Consider the following 15,321-nt stretch of genomic DNA (forward strand, 5'->3'; position numbering starts at 1 on the left):
AAACTTGACAGCTTTAAGACTTGTGGACTTCAACCCCCAGAATTTCTCCTCCAGCCATGTTGGCTCAGGAACTCTGGCATTGAAGCACGCAAGTCTTAAAGCTGTGAAGTTACAAGACCCTTGCACCCCTAACCCTTTAGAAAAAAAAACGGGTATTCAAACTTGACAGCTTTAAGACTTGTGGACTTCAACTCCCAGAATTCCTCCTCTCACTCTTCATCTTGATGATGTGCGGATGTGCGGGAGGAGGGAGCTGGAACCGGTTCTAAACAGCACAGTAGATTTGTGGAATCTCTTCTCTAGAAGAGGTTAGAACTGGCATGAACCCACCCCTACTAGCAGGCCTCACTGAAGCCTCCTTGAACCAAAAACGGGCCATGGGGGAAAGGGCACACCCCTCCCTGCATGAATGCGTGACCCCCGCGCATGTGTGTGTGAGACTCCTTGTGCATGCATGCATGTCTCCTGCACGCACTTCGTCCCCCTCGCATGCGCGGCAAAGACTCGAAAATCAGCTGGCTAGCGGGAGGCACATCCTCATTCACAGTGGAGTTGAGCTAGGGCTACGGCTCACATGACCTCAGAGCGCACTCCAGGTGCCACCTGGGGAGGCACAGGTTCGCCATCACGGTCCCCAGTTTGCTCACCCCGTTAGGCGGCGCTCGGGATTCGAACCTCCGAACTGCCGACCTTTCTGATCCACAAGCTCAGCGTCTTAGCCACTGTGAGCCACCCTTGGGAGGTGCCAAAAAGTGCTTCTCCAGCTCAGCCAGCCACGTTAAGCCTCTGCCTGGGGGGGATTCTGGGAGCTGAAGTCCACACACACACACACACACACACACACACACACACACACACACACACACACACACTCTCTCTCTCTCTCTCTCTCTCTCTCTCTCTCTCTCTCTCTCTCTCTCTCTCCAAAGTTGGAGGAAAACATAGCTCTCCAAGTTCCATCCCTCCGAGCGCCCCCTGCAGGCCTGTTCCCAGGCAAGCGGAGTCCAGTTGCGCCTGCGGGCGGCTCACGGGCGGCCCCTGGAGGCCAGAGACGGAACACCACCCTCTCCAAGCAAAACAGCTAAGTTGTTTAGTTAGGCGGGTCCTTTCCCGGTGGCAGCTGGTTTAAAACTGCTGGAGGCTGGGAAGACCCCCCCCTCCCTCCCTCCCCTCCCCTCCCTTGCCGGGCGCCTGCGGCATTTTCTTTCCCTTGGCCGGTCGCTTTCCTCTTGTCCACCAGTGATTTCCCCTCCACCACCCTCCACCTGGCTGGTCAAGAGGGGAGGGGGGGGAATGACCAAAGGGAGGGACGGAGGGAGGGGCAGCTGCGATGCCAAGCGAGTCCAGCGGAGCCGGACAGGCTGCTCCTTCTTCTCTTCCACCCCAACCTGCCAGCGCTTCCCTTCCTTCTGCCTGTTGACCAGCTCAGCCTGCAGCAGCAGCAGCGGCGCCAGGTCCACGGGGCTGGCCATTCCGCCAGTCCTCATTGAGCAAGCGGAGCACGTCGGACGGAGTCCTATTGTTGAGGGCAGGCGCCATGCTTAGCCTGCCAAGGGGGCTAAAGTGAGCGCCCGAGGAAGATGGCGTATATACAGGTAGGGCTGAAACACCCGGGGGATCGGGGGGGGGGAGGCGAATGGAGAGGAGGAGTGGGGGGAGGCTGGAGACTTTCCCACCCCCCCACCCCAGCTGCCTTTGCTGGGAAGAGAAGAAAGAAAGGGGGGCGAAGGCAGAGGCGTTGGGGTCCCCCCCCCAGCTTTGCAAAGAGCGAGAATTTCCCCCGCAGGAAAACTTGAGGGAGCAGGCTGGAGTTTCGGAGCTGCTCCGGAGTTTCCTCCGACCAGGAGGAAAATGCAACCTGTAGCATGAATAGGTGGAGTCCCCCCCTCCCGTTGGCTCGCCCCCATCTCCCGTGGGTGGGTGGGTGTCTCCCGTCCTTCCCTCCCCTTCCCCCCTCTTTTCCTTCCTTCTCTTCCTCCCTCCCTCTTTTCCTCCCTTCCTTCCTCTTTTCCTTCCTTTTCTTTTCCTTCCTTCTCTCCCTCTCTCTCACTCACCCTCCCTCCCTCTTTTCCTTCCTTCCTTCCCTCTCTCTCACCCTCCCTCCCTCTTTTCCTTCCTTCCCCTCTTTTCCTTCCTTCTTTCCATCCATCCATCCTTCCTTCCTTCTCTCCCTCCCCCCCTCTTTTCCTTCCACCCCATCTTTCCTTTCCTTCCTTCTCCCCCTCTCTCCCACCCTCCCTCTTTTCCTTCCTTCCTCCCTCCCTCCCTCCCTTCTTTTCCTTCCCTCCCTCCCTCCCTCCCTTTCTTTTTCTGCTGGTTTTTTCCCTTTCTTCTTGCATCTTTGAGCAGGATTCTCACGACCTTTGTGGTTTTGGAACACCGGAGCGCGGCGGGCAAAGCGGGCACTTGTTGGGTGGCAGGGTGGGTGGGTTGGAAGGAAGGGGCTTGCCCTGAAATTAGGCTGCCAAAGCAGGCATGAAGGAAGGAAGGAAGGAAGGAAGGAAGGAAGGAAGGAAGGAAGGAAGGAAGAAAGAAAGAAAGATCGCCCATCTAGCAGCAGATGCCTGTAAAATGCCCGGCGGTGGCTGCCGACCTTTCCTGGGGCAGATGGGAGTGGGCTTGCAGATGTGATTCTTGGAAAGGTTGGCACGCATGTTGGGTGAAGCCGGCAAATGGAGGGGGGGGAGAGGAAGAAAGGGAAAGAGAGAGAAAAGAGAGAGGGATGGAAAAGGCAAAGAGCGGATTTTGCACCTGGAATCCAGCTGCTTAGCTGGGTCGATACGTTTCTTCCGCTAAAGCTGCTTTTTAAAGAAAAAATTTCTCCCTTCCTGGGTAAGACCTGATCGGGTTAAATTTTGAGCCCTTCTGGCTTCCTCTCCCTGCTCAAATGTCCTTGTTCTTAAAAGACCCTGAAAGTGGTCGGTTCAAACAATATAAGGGTCATTCCGAAGCTTGCAGGAGCCGGAATAATAGAAAGAGAATCCAGGGGTTAATTTGGGGAGGGGGCTTCCAAATCCGTAGAAGAAACGAAGGGCAGGGGCAAAGGAAGCTGTTTCACACCCCATGCTTGCTGCTCTTGAGAAAACTTGAAGGCACGCTTGGATTCCAGTTCCCATCATCCCCATCATGGGGAGGGCAGGGGCTACAAGCTTGCTCCCTCAGCAGCTTCATGCGTCTTAAGGGCATTTTTCTGTTTTTAATACCCCCTGCGTCGTAAAGTTGTGAGCATGGGTATTTTAAAGTTGTCCTCACAACAGTCCTGCAGGGTAGACCAGGCTGAGAGAAGAGAAAGCGGAGAAATGCTTGGATGGGATTGATGGGGTTGGTGGTCCGTTCTTAGGGGTTTCGTAGGGTTTGCGAAAGGTTTCTGAGGTCTTGTGTAAAGCTTGTGCAGGGTGGTGGATGGTGAATTGCTCCAGAGTTAATTAAATAATTGCATTCACACACTTTTCCAAAGACCCAACACATGAACCATAAGCTATTCACAGTCTGGGCTTGGTATAGTACAGTTAGTCCTCAATTTACAATTTATTCATTTAGTGACCTCAATTGCAAAAAGTAACATAGGACCCTTTTTTCACGCTTAACAAAGGATGCAGCCAACCTCGTGGTCACTTGATCGAAATTCAGATACTCTCGGCAACTGACTTGCATTTCCGACGGTTGCTGTGTCCTAGGGTCACACGATCCCGTTTTGCGACCTTCTGAAAAAGGGGGACGCGGTGGCTCAGGGGCTAAGACACTGAGCTTGTCGATCAGAAAGGTCGGCAGTTCGGCGGTTCGAATCCCTAGCGCCGCGTAACGGAGTGAGCTCCCGTTAACTTGTCCCAGCTTCTGCCAACCTAGCAGTTCGAAAGCAGGTAAAAAATGCAAGTAGAAAAATAGGAACCACCTTTAGTGGGAAGGGAACAGCGTTCCGTGCGCCTTCGGCGTTGAGTCATGCCGGCCACATGACCACGGAGACGTCTTTGGACAGCGCTGGCTCTTTGGCTGTGAAACAGAGATGAGCACCGCCCCCTAGAGTTGGGAACGACTGGCACATATGTGCAAGGGGAACCTTTACCTTTACCTTAACAAGCAAAAGTCTCCATGGGGAGGCCAGTTTCACTTAGCAACCGTGTGACTGACTTAACGGCAGTGATCCGCTTAACGACAACTGCGGCCAGGAAGGTCGTAAAAGGGGGCAAAACTCACTTTAACAATCTTTTCGCTTAGTGACAGAAACGTAGGGCCGAACTCTGGCTGTAAGTTGAGGACTAACCCGTATTCAAACTTCTCATGGCTTGTTCTCGGGAAACTCTCCAAGTGACTCATGCAAAACCTTTCAAGGAAAATCTAGACTGACATTTGAGTCTTTAAAAATTTTTTAAACACAAATAATATAAACACTACATATACAACTGAATACAACAAAAAATAAAGACAAAAGAAAAAGGGGAAAAAATCACATATTAGAGTGCACCCCCCACCCCCATGAGACCTTCCCCTCCCTTAAATTTCTTAGATATACAATATATTCCAATTGTGCCCTTATCCCCTCCAAGACACCATATATTCTTGAGTAGTGCTCTTTGCCTTCCACTAACACTGATTTTATAACCCTCCCCCCCCCCCATTTCATTATAATTATTTACTTTCAATCATCCCTTTTTTAAGTTGAAATTCTGTGGTTGATTTATCGTTTGTTGCCATGCTCCAAATTTCATTATACCACTCATTCTTTGAATAATATCATCCCAATTTCGTCCCCAGTGTTTAGCCAATCTCGCTGCCATTATCAAATTGACAATCAATTCCTCTTTTATATTTTTTTTCTTGGAGTGACATTTAAGTCTCGTTTTGAACGTTGTGCGATCTTGGAAGAGCAAAATGAATTCCGTGGCATTTTTCAGAGCAAAACAAACAAACAAAAAAAGAGCAATTTTCACGCCAAGGAAACGGCAAACTTAAAAGGGAGACCGAGGAAGCGACAAGAGTAACAATGGATTGATACCATGATATGCGTAGTGTGGTGGGCAATCTCCCCCTCCCCCCAAATAGCAGGGATTTCGTAGGTGAAACCATGGTTTATACAGTCCGGGAGAATTGGCTGCAGTGGCTTGTACAAATGTCTTTGCAAATATCAGCGGTTCGGTTAAGAACGTGCTACAACTGCACAACAACGGTGTTATCAAAACACACGGCAGGCTTTTGGTTTTCTGTTTGTGCAAGCTTGAACAGCTCAGGGTTTCCCTGCAGGGACCTTTATGATGCCACAAAAGTTTGAGAACAGCTGTGATGTTTTTCTGAAAATGCAACAATGGCAAGGAAAGGATGTCGTTTTGCCTTGCCCGGTCTTAACCTCCACGGAATCGTTGACTTTTTTTGTGGAAGTGGAAAGTGTGTTCTCGGCCAAGGAGAGTATTTGTCACTCGGATGTTGAAATGAGGGGGGGAGGTCCGTGGTGCTCTCAGAGCTTGGTGGTTTTCTTGCAGACATTTCATGAACCAACTAGGTAACATCATCAGGGCTAGCAGGGGGGTGGGTGGGAGAAGGAGTAGGATTGTGGGGTCTACAGTGTTCTCTGAGCTTGCGGGCATTTGATGATCCAACTAGGTAACATCATCAGGGCTAGCAGCAGTGGTGGGATTCAAATAATTTAACAACCGGTTCTCTGCCCTAATGATCATCTGGGTGGGTGGGGCTCGGTGGTCATGTGACTGGGTGGGCATGGCCAACTCAAGGTCACTCTGGTCAATGGACGCTTCGCCCTAGCTGTAACCGGAGAGGCAGTTTCTGTAAGGAGGGCAATAAAGATTAGGCTAGAAACAACACTAGAATGTTTCCTTCCTGCCTTCCTTATAGGATTAGCCCTGTAAAGTGGAAAAAAACAAAAGGAGATTTCTTCCAACAATCGGTTCTCTGAACTACTTAGAAAGTTACCAACCGGTTCTCCCAAATAGGTGCGAACTGGCTGAATCCCACCACTGGCTAGCAGGGGCGGTTGGAGGAGGAAGAGGAGGAGGAGGATTGTGGGGTCCTTGGTGTTGTCTGAACTTGCAAACGTTTCATGACCCAACTAGGTAACACCATCAGGGCTAGAAGGGAAGAGAAGGAGGGGGATTGTGGAGTCCTCAGTGTTCTCTGAGCTCGCAAACGTTTCATTTCCCAAACTAAGGAACATCATGAATGAAACATCTGTAAGAAAACCACCAAGAGAGCATCGAATAAGATAAATTCTGCATACAAGTGTTCCTTTAATTTGGGGGGTGTATATGGAGACTCAGCCTTCCATCCTTCCGAGGTGGGTAAAATGAGGACCCAGATTGTTGGGGGGCCATAGGCTGACTCTATAAACCGCTTAGAGAGGGCGGTAAAAGCACTGTGAAGCAGTATATAAGTCTAAATGCTATTGCTATAGTTAACTCTGTCTACTACCAGCAGTTCGATCCTGACCGGCTCAAGGTCGACTCAGCCTTCCATCCTTCTGAGGTGGGTAAAATGAGGACCCAGATTGTTGGGGGGCCGTAGGCTGACTCTATAAACCGCTTAGAGAGGGCTGTAAAAGCACTGTGAAGCGGTATATAAGTCTAAGTGCTATTGCTATCGCTATTCATTTAGTGGCTATTTGGAACTCACTAAAACAATGACTTATGAGTTTTCACACTTAACGACCATTGCAGCATTCCCAGGTTCAAAACTGAGACGGCTGGCCACTGACTCGTGTTTGTGACGGTTGCAGTGTCCCAGAGTCCTGTGATCCTCTTTTTGCGACCTTCTGACAAGCGAAGTCAGTGGGGAAGCCATTCTCTTAACTACCGGCTTGCTAACTTAATAACGGCAGCGATTCCCTTAACAACGGTGGCAAGGAAGCCTGCGACATGGCGGCAAAACTCACTTAACAACGGTCTCAATGAGCAACCTAACTTTGGGGCTCAATTAGCACGGCTTGTATCATAATAGCCTGAATTGCAGAGAGGTTTATAAAAGAGCATTATTTATTTTGGGGGGGGGGGAAAGGGACCAAAATAGGCAACCCAATTGAGGAAAATTTAAATTAGCAACTGAATATCCTTTCTGGATATTTCCTTTTTTTTTCTTTTTTAACCTGCCCTAAAATAGAGAGACCTCGAAATAGCTTTATTTTCCACCCTCTGCTGAGATGGGAAAGCAAAGGCCCACAAGGTTGCGCATTTTGTCTCACAGATGGGGGGCCATGCGGAGAAAAAGAAATCATTAAACCTTTACTAAAGAGGTCTCGCCTTGTTTCATTTTCTCTCCCTTTGCTTCGTGGTGGATATCGAAAAGGACAGTTGGAACCGATTAATGAGGTGAGTTAATCCGATGAGTCACCCTTTCTCCTGACACTCGAAGCGAGATCATGGTGTGGAGTTGTGTGTTGTTGTTACTGTTGTTGTTTCCCCCCTGTCTGGCTCTCTACGCTTTCTGGTGTAAAATTGTGTGAGTAAAAAAAAAAAGAAAAAACACAGCTTGGTTTCTTTGTGGCTAAACAGCCAGGGTTTTTTCTTCTTTTAACACCAAGGAAAACTCTGGCTGGCTTGATTTTAATTGGTTTGGCTGCAGAGTGTTCCCCCTGCTGTCTGTCCACTGGCGAATGAAATTTCTAGTCCTCATGTTATGGGGGAGAACTGAGAACTCCCCCCTATTGCTCAGCTCGGATGATCTCTTTCAGGAATAGGTTAAAGAGGTGATATTCAGCCAGTTCTGACTGGTTCTGGAGAACCGGTAGCGGAAATTTTGAGTAGTTCAGAGAACCGGCAAATACCACCTTTGGCTGGCCCCACCCCCATCTATTCCCTGCCTCCCAAGTCCCAGCTGATTGGTTGGGTCTTCTTCTGGTGTCCTGCACAGGATAGCGGAGCTGGGAAGCAGGTTAGTGGGGTGGGGAGGGAATGGGGATTTTGCAGTATCCTTCCCCTGGAGTGTGGATCGAATGGGGATTTTGCAGGAGTTGGGATCGAATGGGGATTTTGCAGTATCCTTCCCCTGGAGTGTGGATCGAATGGGGATTTTGCAGTATCCTTCCCCTCGAGTGGGGAGGGAATGGGGATTTTGCAGTATCCTTCCCCTGGAGTGGGGATCGAATGCGGATTTTGCAGTATCCTTCCCCGGAATGGGGAGAGAATGGGGACTTTGCAGGATTCTTCCCCCAGGAGTGGGGAGGGAATGGGGATTTTGCAGTATCCTTCCCCAGAATGGGGATTTTGCAGTATCCTTCCCCCAGGAGTGGGGAGAGAATGGAGATTTTGCAGTATCCTTCCCCCAGGAGTGGGGAGAGAATGGAGATTTTGCAGTATCCTTCTCCTGGAGTGGGGTGGAAATGGAGATTTCACACTATCCTTCCCCTGAAGGGGGATGGGAAGGGAATGGGGATTTTGCTGTATGCTTCCCCTGCCACGCCCACCAAGCCACACCACGCCCACTGAATTCCTGAGCCAGCATGGAAGCACCTATTGGAGTTCTAATGCAACCAGATTTAAAATTTTGGTTTGTGGACGAGGCAACATTTCAGTGGTGATTTAGGGTGCACATCTCGGATCTTCCTGGATCTGTCCAGGGTCCTGATTCATTATCAACTGCTTTCCTAGCTTTGGTAGTTAGCCAGTTGTTTTCCTTCGATTTCTTTTTATTGTATGGAAAAGATTAAAAACCGAAATTCCAAACTGAACCGAGACAAAAACTAAACAAAAACGTTGGAAAAAAAAACCCTTTTTCTTTTTCCAATTTTGATTTGCTTCCCTAAAACCTAGACTTAATTTTTTTGCTTTACCATTCCTTGACGCATGATGCTAATACCCTATTTTTCCTCCGATCTGGTCTTTGCTTTGAAAAGTTCAGAAGGGGTTGACCTTTTCTCCGCGATCGGATCTACTCGCCCGACTCTCAAAGCATGAAAGCTTTCCTCTTTTTTTAAAACGCTTGATCCCATCCCCGAAGACTACGGATTATAAAAATGTACAGCAAGGTTTAAATTCCCTCAATTCCACTCACAGGGAATCACTGAGGTTTTTTCCAGCTTGGCATATATTGTATTGGCTTGCTTAGTGTAGTGGAAACAATAGGCTTTCCTTTGAGCAAATGTTGGAATCTTCTCATTTAATTAGAATTTTTTAAATTTATGAACCTTTATTCCTCTTCTGCATCATCCATTCTTAACAGAGGGTTTGCAAAACATTTTGACTTGTGCATTCATTACAGTTTTACAAGAATGGCCTAGGACCTGGTTATCTGCAAGACCGCCTCCTGCCACATACCTCCCAACGGCCGATAAGATCTTACAGGCTGGGCCTCCTCTGGGTGTCGTCGATCGGACAATGCCGGCTGGCGACCCCTCAGGGGAGGGCCTTCTCTGTAGCTGCCCCGGCCCTGTGGAACGATCTGCCCGCAGAGATCCGGACCCTTCCCACCCTCTCGGCCTTCCGAAAAGCCACTAAAACCTGGCTGTTCCGGCAGGCCTGGGGCTGTTAACCCTTGAATGAGGTCCAGCCCCCATCTAGGTTTGAGTGCATGGTGTGTTGTTTTAAATCTGTTTTTGTTTTCCCCTATATTTTATTTTATTTTACTCTTGTATTTGTAAGCCGCCCGGAGTCCTACGGGATTGGGCGGCATATAAATTTATTAAATTATTGCTAATTTGCAAGAAAACTCCAGGTCCAGCTGGGGAATTCTGGGAGTTGAAGTCTGCAGGTCTTAAACTTGCCAAGGTTGGATATCCCTAGTTTAGTATGTTGTTTTTTTGCAAACAAAGTTTTTTTTTTATTTTTTGTTACGTATTTAAAAATTCTTTTGTAAACAGAGCGTTGTCCGGTTCCACCCCTTAACATTTTCACATATACATAATTCATTTTACATTATATTTCCACTTCCCATTTTAGCCGTATTATTTCCTTCCCATATTTTCCAACTTTTAATTTGTGTGTGTGTGTACATAAAGCGTGTCGTTTTTTAATCCCTTTAGAGATCAACCAAATGTATCATTTCATTTCCATCTATTTTCTATCAGTAACATGTACCTTCAAGTTCAGTTTTTTTACTATATAACTGACATTTAACTTAATTCATTTGCACAATTAATAATATTGGTATAGTTCACTCGCACCTTAATTAGCTACATACCATTACCCTGATTAATGTATTTCATTTTGTTTTGCTAATCCTCTATTCCTAGTTTCTTTTTTCCCCCTCTCTCTCTTTCTTCTTTTTATATGTATTATTTCTTTTCTTCTGGATCTTTTCTCTCACTTTTTGATAGATTTTTTTTGGGCATAACCCTCCCCAGGATTTTTCTTTTTCGCTTCCCACTATTTCTCTCTTTATTTTTGACTAATTTCTTTTTCGGACACCATTTTCCTAGTTTAGCATGTTGTTCGAACAAACATTATGCTAAACCAGGGGTGTCAAACGCTATTTCATTGAGGGCCACATCAGGATTGTGTTTGACCTCAGGGGGGCAGTAGAGGGCATGGCCAGGGGGGGCATGGCTAGGTCGACATCACTCATCAAGTCTCTGTTTTTGGTTGGGACAACTTCCTGCAACCCTCTGCCAGTGAAAAGGGAGCTCCCGCGTCAGTGGTGAGGTTCAATTTTTTTTACTACCGGTTCTGTGGGCGTGGCTTGGTGGGCATGGCTTGGAATAGTGGGCGTGGCATGGGAAGATTACTGCAAAATCCCCATTCTCTCCAAATCAGCTGGGACTCGGGAGGCAGAGAATAGATGAGGGCGAGGCCAGCCAGAGGTGGTATTTACCAGTTCTCCAAACTACTCAAAATTCCCGCTACCGGGTTCTCCAGAACTGGTTAGAACCTGCTGAATGCCACCTCTGTTACACATCCTCCCTGAGCTCTGTTTTTGCTGGCAGAGGCACTACTGGCCAATCCTGCACTGTTTCCAGGTGGTCCTGTGGGTCACATCTAAGCACCCCGTGGGCCTCATCCAGCCCCTGGGCCTTGACTTTTAACACCCCTGGGCTAAATCATGGATTGTTAGCCAAGGTTTGGATGAGCCGCAAGGGCTGAGGTCATGCTTAACCAGTGGTGGGTTTCAAAAATTGTTGGAACCTACTCTGTGGGTGTGGCCTCCTTTGTGGGAGTGGCTTGCCGCCCATGTGACTGGATGGGAGTGGCTTGCCGCCCATGTGGCCGGATATGAAGATGCCGACGACACTTGTCAGACCCACCTTAAATTACCTCACACACAGCACTGGCATGCATAAGAATAGGATGTAAACTTGTTTTTTAAAAGGCATCTTTGGTTTGCGTTAAAACAACTTCAACACACGCAATGTTCTGATTGCACCACAAACGCAGTAGTCATCCTTACCTTCCACAGAGGCACTGAATTTTATAAATATGAGCATGATAGTGTAGAATAATCATGTCCAAGGACCAGTGGTGGGTTTCAAAAATTTTTGGAACCTCTTCTGTAGGTGTGGCCTGCTTTCCGGGTCCACTGGGGGAACCTCTTCTAACCGGTTCGGTAGATTTGATGAACCGGTTCTACCGAATAGGTGCGAACTAGTAGGAACCCACCTCTGTGCTTAACCCTAAGCCATGATTTAGGAACCAGAAAAAAAAAAGAATCCTATTGTGGTTTTCCTACCCATTTCCCTCTCCTGGATTCTTGGGGGAAATTTTCACATAATTCCCAGTTTTCATGGATGATAGGCTTTATGTCCGGGGATCCAGAAATTGTGGAGAAAAAAAAATCTTTCTCTGTGGTCACGAGGAGTCACAAAAAAGACTTGATAGCCCATCATCCATCCATACCCAGAAAGTTCCAAGTTAACCAAAGCAGAACAAGCGAAAATGTAGATCTGTGACTGCGCAGATGTTAAAAAAACACACACACACACACACACCACAGAGCTGAATCCTCCTGGGATCAGCCTGTTCAATTACGATTGTTTATCCTTTTTCGTCATCAGCTGGTTGTAATTTTGCTTTCTGGTTTCCAACGGCCTCAGGGTCTGTTGTCTAGAATCTCGGATCTCTTGCTGTGCAGATGGACCTGTCGCAATTGTTGTCAGAAGTGCTACGAGTGCAGCTGTTGCCAGTCGAACGAAGACGAAGTGGAAATCCTGGGGCCTTTTCCAGCCCAAACTCCTCCTTGGTTGTAAGTTTGGAAGCGTTTCAAAGGCACCATTTATTTGAAGGGTGGTTTGGATGATGTTACTTGGTTTGGTAATGAAATGTCTGCAAGGAAACCATCAGCACCAAAGACCCCTCAATCATCCTCCTCCTCCTCCTCCTCCTCCTCCTCCTCCTCCTCCTCCTCCTCCTCCTCCTCCTCAAATATATATTTGTGTCCTCTACAAGCATCATAAGCAGGGTGTCCTTTCTTTATAAATATATATTTGTCCAGTCTATGAGCAGAATATTGTGTTTATGTAAAGGTAACATAAAAAAAATGGCTTTCTGTCTGGATGGCTCCTAGGGTGAGCCGAAAGACAGAAAAGGGAAGCAGTATGCTCCCTCCCATATTTGGGCATACCAGGGGTTGTGACACAAAACACACAAAACACACACACACACACACACACACACACACACACACACACACATGCTGGTCTTGTTGTATTCAGGTCTTTTCCTGAATACAACAAGACCAGCATACCTACACCCATGAAAATCTACGAATATGTGTGTATGTGTGTGTGTGTGTGTGTATATATATATATATGTGTGTGTGTGTGTGTGTAATTAGTGTCACAACCCCTGGTATGCCCAAATATGGGAGGAAGCTCACTGCTTCCATTCTCTGTCTATCGGCTCATCACAAGAGACCATCCAGACAGAAACCCAATATTTTTACTGTTGCCTTTGTTACATTTGTGTTGCTACCATCAGCACAAATACAACACACACACACACACACACACACACACACACACACACACACACATATTTGTGCCATTTATATATATAAATACATATTTGTGCCAACTACAAGCACTTCCTTTATGTTTCCTTGGACCAATGTTTTATGCCCGAACTTCCCAAACCTGATTAAAAGGTAAAGGTTACCCTCGCACATGGGTGCTAGTCCTTCCCGACTCTAGGGGGCGGTGCTCACCTCTGTTTCAAAGCCGAAGAGACAGCACTGTCCGAAGACGCCTCCGTGGTCATGTGGCCGGCATGACTAAATGCCGAAGGCGCACGGAGCGCTGTTCCCTTCCCACCAAAGGTGGTTCCTATTTTTCTACTTGCATTTTTTACGTGCTTTCGAACTGCTAGGTTGGCAGAAGCTGGGCCAAGTCACGGGAGCTCACTCCGTTACGCGGCGGTAGGGATTTGAACTGATTTGACGTTTTGATCGACAACCTCGGTGTCTTAGCCACTGAGCCACCGTGTCCCTTTATACATTCATACATACATATTTGTGCCAAGTACAAGCAGGGTAACCTTCCTTTATAAACACATATTTGGAGTCAGAGAAGAGAATGTTAAGCATAATTTCATCTCGGAGAAGAAAAGCACGGGGCTTTTTAAATTATTGCTACCTTCCGAGGGCTGACCGACTTGTCTGCCTCACGGTATCAAACCTAATTATGCTGATTTAACGAGAATGGCGGGGACCCCTTCCTTTCTTAGCCCTTTCCCCCCCCCCCTCTGGTCGCTTTTATTTCTTTGAGGCGAGAGCCGCGGGGGAGGAAGGGAGGGAGGGCCCTGAGGTGATGTAGATCATAAGATAAAACGACTCTTTCATTTTATGCGGTGGGTTTTATTATAATGAAAAAAGAAAGAAAGAAAGAAAGAAATGCCTTGCATTCTGTGAAATGAAACTGGAAGCGTCGCTCCATTCTTCTTCTCCGCGGTCGCCCTTGTTAAACCAAACTGGGAGCTTTTCAAAAGGAAGCCGAGGGACTGAAAAGAATTGTAGATTTGCAGCAGCAGTTGCCTGCTGAATGGGGAAGAGGGGAATATTTGCGCGTTTAGCTTGATTTCTGTTTGCATTCTTTCTTTAAAAAAGAAAAGAAAAGAATGTATTTATTTATTTGGATTTTTTTTTATTCAGGGTGACGTACATTTTAAGTACTCATTTCTCCTCCTGTTTTCTCCACAGTAACAACCATGAGAGGGGGGGGAGAGGGGGGCAGAGAGAGAGGGAGAGAGAGAGGGAGGGAGAGAGAGAGACAGACAGACAGACATTGAGAGAGAGGTGGCCCAAAGTCACTCAAATTGGTTTTCATGCCTAAAGTGGGACTAGAACTCCCAGTCTCCTGGTAATTGGCCCAAGGTCACCCATGTGGCTTCTGTGCGTAAGGCGGGACTAGAACTTCCAATCCCCAGGTGATTGGCCCAAAGTCACTCAAATTGGCTTTCATGCCTAAAGTGGGACTAGAACTCCCAGTCTCCTGGTAATTGGCCCAAGGTCACCCATGTGGCTTTTGTGCTTAAGGCGGGACTAGAACTTCCAATCTCCAGGTGATTGGCCCAAAGTCACTCAAATTGGATTTCATGCCTAAAGTGGACTAGAACTCACGGTCTCCTGGTAATTGGCCCAAGGTCACCCATATGGCTTCTGTGCGTAAGGCGGGACTAGAACTTCCAATTTCCAACTGATTGGCTCAAAGTCACTCAAATTGACTTTCATGCCTAAAGTGGGACTAGAACTCCCAGTCTCCTGGTAATTGGCCCAAGGTCACCCATGTAGCTTTTGTGCTTAAGGCGGGACTAGAACTTCCAATCTCCAGGTGATTGGCCCAAAGTCACGCAAATTGGCTTTCATGCCTAAAGTGGGACTAGAACTCCCAGTCTCCTGGTAATTGGCCCAAGGTCACCCATGTGGCTTCTGTGCGTAAGGCGGGACTAGACCTTCCAATCTCCAGGTGATTGGCCCAAAGTCACTCAAATTGGCTTTCATGCCTAAAGTGGGACTAGAACTCCCAGTCTCCTGGTAATTGGCCCAAGGTCACCCATGTAGCTTTTGTGCTTAAGGCGGGACTAGAACTTCCAATCTCCAGGTGATTGGCCCAAAGTCACTTAAATTGGCTTTCATGCCTAAAGTGGGACTAGAACTCCCAGTCTCCTGGTAATTGGCCCAATGTCACCCATGTGGCTTAAGGTGGGATTAGAACTTCCAATGTCCAGGTGACTGGCCCAAAGTCACTTAAATTGGCTTTCATGCCTAAAGTGGGACTGGAACTCCCAGTCTCCTGGTAATTGGCCCAATGTCACCCATGTGGCTTAAGGTGGGATTAGAACTTCCAATGTCCAGGTGACTGGCCCAAAGTCACCCAGCTGGCTTTCATACCTAAAGTGGGACTAGAACTCACTAACTCTTGATTGCTAGTCTTTCTCAATTTTGGCAAATGTAAGACCT

General features: G+C 47.7%; 1 protein-coding gene across 1 annotated transcript in view; it reads left to right on the plus strand.

The window, feature by feature from the left end:
• The first annotated feature begins 1,262 nt into the window (after positions 1-1,262).
• Positions 1,263-15,321, plus strand: part of SYT17 (synaptotagmin 17) — a 29,401-nt gene continuing 15,342 nt past the window's right edge. The window contains 3 exon segments of the mRNA XM_087728798.1: positions 1,263-1,595; positions 7,293-7,310; positions 11,963-12,111. Of these exon segments, the coding sequence (XP_087584924.1) occupies positions 1,581-1,595; positions 7,293-7,310; positions 11,963-12,111 (182 nt within the window). The 5' untranslated portion in view covers positions 1,263-1,580.

This window comes from Thamnophis sirtalis, unplaced genomic scaffold, assembly GCF_051295495.1.
Source record: "Thamnophis sirtalis isolate CommonGarterSnake01/CBP01778 unplaced genomic scaffold, rThaSir2_p1.2 scaffold_14, whole genome shotgun sequence".
Classification (NCBI taxonomy): Eukaryota; Metazoa; Chordata; class Lepidosauria; order Squamata; family Natricidae; genus Thamnophis; species Thamnophis sirtalis.